Source organism: Gopherus flavomarginatus, chromosome 8, assembly GCF_025201925.1.
Source record: "Gopherus flavomarginatus isolate rGopFla2 chromosome 8, rGopFla2.mat.asm, whole genome shotgun sequence".
NCBI lineage: Eukaryota > Metazoa > Chordata > Testudines > Testudinidae > Gopherus > Gopherus flavomarginatus.
The window spans coordinates 98,647,371-98,654,003 of record NC_066624.1 but is presented as its reverse complement, the minus strand read 5'-3'; the positions used below and the strand labels follow the sequence as shown (position 1 = coordinate 98,654,003).

The 6,633-nt window shown below is 40.6% G+C and overlaps 1 protein-coding gene across 2 annotated transcripts; it reads left to right on the top strand.

Annotated features, from left to right (window-relative positions):
* Positions 1 to 225: 225 nt before the first annotated feature.
* RPL22L1 (ribosomal protein L22 like 1) lies at positions 226 to 4,155 on the top strand. Of its 2 annotated transcripts, none has more exons than XM_050966195.1 (4): positions 226 to 293; positions 1,755 to 1,847; positions 2,473 to 2,594; positions 3,894 to 4,155. In XM_050966195.1, the coding sequence occupies exons 1-4, from the start codon at positions 285 to 287 to the stop codon at positions 4,036 to 4,038; spliced, it is 369 nt and encodes a 122-aa protein (XP_050822152.1). In that variant the 5' UTR covers positions 226 to 284; the 3' UTR covers positions 4,039 to 4,155. The 2 variants fall into 2 exon arrangements, with proteins under 2 accessions (XP_050822152.1, XP_050822151.1); XM_050966194.1 differs by lacking the exon at positions 226 to 293 and adding an exon at positions 892 to 1,113.
* The last annotated feature ends 2,478 nt before the right edge of the window (positions 4,156 to 6,633 follow it).

Below are 6,633 nucleotides of genomic sequence, written 5' to 3'. Positions count from 1 at the left end.
TTCTATGGGACGCAAACAAGCAGGAACCCAACTCTCCAGCCTCCCCTGCGCCTCCCCCCTCTCAGCGCAGCATGGCCCAGCCCAGGGAGCGCCCCGCGGCAGAGCGCAGCAGACCACCCACGCCCCACCACCTCGCAGGCTGTGACGCAACAGCCACGCCACATTCGGCCGCGTCTCTCTCCTTTGCGCCGCACGCTCTTGCGTGATGACATCACACCACGATACCGATAAAAGCCCCGCGCGGCGGCGGCTTCCGCCTTTTGAGAGGCCTGAACGCTGGCAAGATGGCGCCGGTGAGTGAGCGGGTCGGGCGCGTGGCCGCCCGGCAGCCGTGGGAGGGTTAGGCAAGCCCGGTACCGCTGCTCCGGCCCCCGCTGCCCGCCTGCTCCCTTCAGGGGAAGGGGCGGGTCTGCGCGGCTGATGGCTCCAGAGGGGCTCGGTCCCGCCTCAGGGCAGCCTGACAGGTCCTCCCCGCTTGCGTTCAGGCTGACGCTGTCCCGAGGCGAAACACTGAGGGCAGGGGGACAAGGGCCGTGGCTGGGGGGTTATAAAGCGGGTATCCCGTGAGGGTAGAGCCCAGGACTGCAGAGCTCGCGCTGTAACCGTGGGCTAAACGCTTAACTGCGCCCGTGCCTCAGTTTCCCCAAAGTCTAGCTAACGCCTCACTGCCTTGCCGAGGTGGGTATTAGCCTAGCGGAGTGCGTTGTCATCCTGAGGTGAAAGGCACCATGTATTTACATGCACAGCCCGTTCAAACTGGGTCTTTCAATAGCGTGACTCGGACCCTGTGAAAGCTCAACTGTGCATTGGCTGCTGTGTGCGCAGGTTGAGATTTTCAGACGTGAGTACTTAGCTAGGCACACAAATCCATATTGAAGCACCGTAGTAAAAGTGGCCCGCTCTTTTTCAGAGTGCTGAAGACTCCCTGATCCTATTCATTTGAATGGAGCTGGGGGTGCTCAATACTTCTGAAAATCTTCCATGGTGTCACCTTTTTTGGTTAGCACATTTTCAAACATCGGTGCCTGAAATCTCCATCTTCTGAGCATGTTTTGTTGCTGTACTGTCTGTCCATTTTGGGAGTTGGCCAAGTTGAATTTTAATGCTAATTTGGTAAGAGTAGTCTGGTAATGAGAAGTCCCATAACTGATATGATCTATAGAATAAGAAACTAAGGCCTACAGCAAGAAGGCTTTACTAGTATAATTACACCAGTATAGTTAAACTCTTATATTTGTATAAAAGTGCTTGGGCTGGCATGAATTATACTAGTTACAGTGCATTTACACAGATGAAACTGCAACTACAGTAGGGCTTTTACCAGCATAGTTATGTTAGTCTATACCCACAAAAACAACAAGGAGTTCGGTGGCACTTTAGAGACTAACAGATTTATTTGGGCAAATAAATCTGTTAGTCTTTAAGGTGCCACCGAACTCCCGTTGTTTTAGTAAAACATGAAACTCACTCTCTGACATAACAATGCAATAAAATGCATAAGTTTAGCCCAGGCTTTAGAAGCCAGTGTAATCAGCTCTTTGTCCAGGAGGTGTCAGGCAATTGTGTGGCCTACTCCTTGCAAGAGATTGTGAATGAGTCCATTTAATGATAGTATAAATAAACTAACAAACAGGATTCTGTTTTCATGCAGATGTCCCTGGTAGTAGTAGGATTTTGCTTTTTTGTTTTTTTTTAAAGTGTATGTGGGGAAGTGAGGGAGTGATATGTAATAACTAGTTGACTTATTTTTAAAGCAAAGAGACAGAAAGTCAAAAAAATCAGCTTGGAAGTTTAGCCTTGACCTCACTCATCCTGTAGAAGATGGAATATTTGATTCTGGAAATTTTGTAAGTAGCTTTAGTATTCATATTCTTAATGAACAACTTTATAATATGTTTAAGTATATATGGAGATCAGACCACAGCTTAATTTAATTTAATTTTTTTAATAATTGGAAATATACCTCTCTCCTAGAACTGGAAGGGATCTTGAAAGGTCATCAAATCCAGCCCCCTGCCTTCACTAGCAGGACCAAGTACTGATTTTTGCCCCAGATCCCTAAGTGGCCCCCTCAAGGATTGAACTCACAGCCCTGGGTTTAGCAGGCCAATGCTCAAGCCACTGAGCTGTCCCTCCCCCCCCGTTGACAAAGTATATTAATTATGAGTTTAAAAATGTAAATTGTCAGTATAGTTCTATCTTTTAAATAAATGTTTGTTAAAAAGGCTTGAATTTTCAAACAAAAGTATGAAACGTCTTTTATAGAGAACAAATTTTATTAATTACATTAAAAGTGTTCAAGTATGTTAGAGGTTGTTTCAGTTGCTTACAGCAAGATTTTACTGTGATATGTACATAACATGTACAGTACATTTGGATTTTTAACATGTGCTATCTGGCTAGGGTCCCTTCCCTAGTGCATACCTAGGGCACCATTCCCTAGTGTTCTTTTTTCCTCTTTTATTGAAATAGGAACAGTTCCTAAAGGAGAAGGTTAAGGTCAATGGAAAAACTGGAAACCTGGGGAACGTAGTTCACATTGAACGGTTTAAGAACAAGATCACAGTCATATCTGAGAAGCAGTTCTCTAAAAGGTGAGCATAGTTTTTATCTATAAGGTGGCTGTTGAATTGCTTGTCCTTTTATACATATAATGGTTCAATTGATTCTGAATTATGATTAGATGGACAGGATATAATTTAATTCCAATATGATATAGTGTAAAATGGTGTAATATCTAATTTTCTTAACATGTAAATATTAGTGACTTAAGCCAGGCCTACACACAGTTTTTGTATCAATTTAACTTATGCATAGCCATGTGATGTGTTTTTGTACAGAAATAATTAAATCAGTATACCCCTTGTGTGAACTAAGGCTATGTCAACACTACAAACTTTACAATGGCACAACTGTAAGTTCTCCCATGTAGTCACTCTGTGCCAATGGGAGAGAGCTCTCCCATTGGCTGGCATAATTAAACCACCCCCAGCAAGCGGCATAATTAAACCACACCCCTGACTGACAAAAAGGCTTTCGTAGACATAGTCACAGTGTTTGTTTGATAAAGTTGCCTGATACAGAGTTAGCTTATTCCCCATAATTTAGGGGAATATGCTGTATCACAGAGGTCAGCAACCTTTCAGAAGTGGTGTGCCGAGTGTTCATTTATTCACTCTAATTTAAGGTTTCACCTGCCAGTAATACATTTTAATGTTTTTAGAAGGTCTCTTTCTATAAGTCTATAATATATAACTAAACTATTGTGTGCAAAGTAAATAGGGTTTTTTAAATGTTTAAGAAGCTTCATTTAAAATTAAATTAAAATGCAGAGCCCCCCCGGCCCGGTGGCCAGGACCCGGGGAGTGTGAATGCCACTGCAAATCAGCTCATGTGCCACATTTGGCACGCATACCATAGGTTGTCTATGCCTGCTGTATCAGAACAAGCATCTTTATATTGTATCCACATTGGGGAATTTGTGGGGGATTGTACCCCCTTAACAGTTAAGGATTACAGTTTGTGTGTGTGTGTAGATAAGCTTTTAGGATGGGGAGAAAACTAAACTAAGTGTGCCAGTGTCAGTTTCCAGTGCTTTGACATCACTGTCTTCACTGCCATAGCACAGTGTGATAGTGAAGTATAACATACTGCAAACATTTGATACTTCAGCAATGAAATTTTGCGTATGAAGTAGTTAATATACATATAGTCCATTTTAGTTTCTGAACAGGGATGTTAGGCAGGGTGACCTTTGGAAATATTCAATGTCTACTAAAAACTGCAATTTTTGTATTTGTTACATTCATAAAATTGAATCCTGATTGTCACACAGAAGACAGCAATAAGAAGTCTTATGAGAGAATGTTAATTGATATTTGCTTTTTTTAAAGGTATCTGAAATACCTCACAAAGAAATATCTCAAGAAGAACAATCTTCGTGACTGGCTTCGTGTGGTCGCATCTGATAAGGAGACATATGAGCTGCGCTACTTCCAAATCAGTCAAGATGAGGAAGGATCAGAGTCTGAGGAATAAATGAAGCTTTTACTGAAAGCTTTATAGCCTTAACAGCGTACAAAAGACTAAACATCTATTTATGAAAGCACTTTAACTTATTGGTGAATAAAGATTTTGTACACTGTTTCAAAAAAAGTTCCTGCTGAAGTGTGATCAGCGTCAGCTTACTAACCTTTCTTGCACTTTCATTCACAGTAAAAGGCCAGTGTAGAGACTTGTGTTTTGTTTGCAATTCTCTTTCATCAGGTTTCGTGGGTGAATACCCACTTCTTCAGATGCATGTCAAGGTGCCACAGGATTCTTTGCTGCTTTTACAGATCCAGACTAACACGGCTACCCCTCTGATATCTTTCATCAGGGTAAATCAGGAGTAACTTATGAAGTCAGTGGAGTTCCAGTGGTGTAGTAAAACTAGTGAAAGAGAGGAAAATTGGGCACTTTGCGCTTGTATTTACATTAAATTTGCATACATTCAGAACACATACTCACATTTGGGTTTTGGCATGCACATTCTTATAGGACTTCTTGTGACTCTAGAAGGCCTTTGACCACTATATTGTTTTAACACTATATTGTTCAAATTAGGTAAAATAAGGGTTGGAGGTGTAATGTACATATATAATTATCAAAGAAAAGCAAGATTTTGATGATGCTCAAGAATGTAATCTGCTTATATACAGAAAATAACGAGTAAAGTGCCATGGGCTAACATGTAGCTTATATCCCTAAATTAGAATACAAATAAGAAATGTCATTTATTTTCAGTTATCACCAAGTTTTCTAGTTTAATCTCCACTACTGGAGTATTTTAAAAACTAAAATAAGGAGTAAATATTTAGTTTTATTTCTCCAGTGAAATAAAATCTGAGTCTCCATTGATAGTCACATTTAAAACGTTGCATCTTGCCCTCTTTTTGTACTTTTTGAGTTTAGAATTTCTTCTTCTAATCCCGAATTTAATTTTTTTACTCAGTTGGCTGACTAGCAGTTCTGTATTTAAAATCAAAGGATCCCACACCAAGGATGAAATAACTCAAACTTTGAAATATCAGAATAAAATGGATTAGGGCCTATGCAATTATTTTCTTCATATAAGCAAGATCTAGCTGTGGATATCTTACATAGCAGCATACACCTCTACCCCCATACAACGCTACCTGATATAACACGAATTCGGATATAACGCGGTAAAGCAGTGCTACGGGGGGGGGCGGGGCTGCACACTCCTGTGGATCAAAGCAAGTTCGATATAACGCAATTTCACCTATAATGCGGTAAGATTTTTTGGCTCTTGAGGACAGCGTTGTCGGGATAGAGATGTACTTAATGCCTGTCCTAAAAAGTATGTGGTCTAAGGACCGAATTCTAGTTTCATTGAAAGGAATTTTGTCAAAGCCAGAGTTTTGACCATGAACTAGACTATAAACATGGCAAATTCTGTTACGGGTTGTTATACATTGTGGAGTTCCCTTTGAGGTTTATGCTGTGTGTTGCACAAGGCTTCAAAATTATTTGAAAAAAAAATTTTTTACTAATTAAAGTTGAGGGACCAAATGACTCATAGATAGCTAATAAGATAGTTCTAAGATGGCTCAGATAACTGGTGATCAAAAAACTGCTGTGTGATAGGTGAAGGGGACAGTCATTTGGAATGAGTTTTGATTTCAGTCCATTACTATGTAGAATAGTCCATTCTTTGTCTTATTTTCACACTTTTAGTAAATCTAACATTTTTTAAAAATAGATTAATTGCATTTTGATAGCTGAAAGCAGTTGTCTTCTCCCCCCCCCCCCCTTAGACAGCAGTACACATTAGGTTTGGGCTGCCAGATGATACAAAAAGCAGTATTTGAAAGGGGTGTGAAATATTTCTCTGGCCTGAGTTAATAATATCCAGTAACCAGTAACTCAATCCAGTGTTTTATTAACAGTTAATCCTAAATTTTTAAGAAAACCAGATTCTACTTGTGCCAAAATTGGTAGTGTGCATGTGGTTGGAAGTGGGATGCTGCTGGCTGAAGTTCTCTATGTGTAAAGATGTCCCTCTAACATTTGTGCCCTGTTTTAGATGAGCTCCTGCATCAAGTTCCCTCCCCAAATCTCACTGTCTCCCAGTGGAGGAAGAGAGTCATTAATAGTTCTCTGGAAGTCTGCTTTTAGATCCTGATTAAGCCTGCATAATCATTTCATGGAAGGATTCCTCTGCCCGCTGTGAAGGGAGTAGAATCAGCCACCTCTGCAATATCTTGAGTCCAGCAGGAGTGATCCACATGGGGCGGGGGGGGGGGGGGATGTGCATAAGAGAAACTGAAAGATTTGCTGGAAGTTTTCCTCCTTTAGTACCTTCCTACATGTTTTAATGCCTCTATTTTCAGTGGCAGAAAATAGTAAGTTCAGTAAGCAGAGAAGAACCTGATTTTGAAAAGATTTCATTGTGAGTGTCCAAAAAGAATAAAAACATGCATTAAAAATTGTTTGACGTAGAGAACATTTAGATACTTGAATATAGAATATCATACAAATACAGGTCTGTCGCATCTTACGCGCATTTAACGTGCGCGATTTTGGCTTTGTGGTTGGCAAAAACAAAAAGAGAAAAATAACAATTTAAAT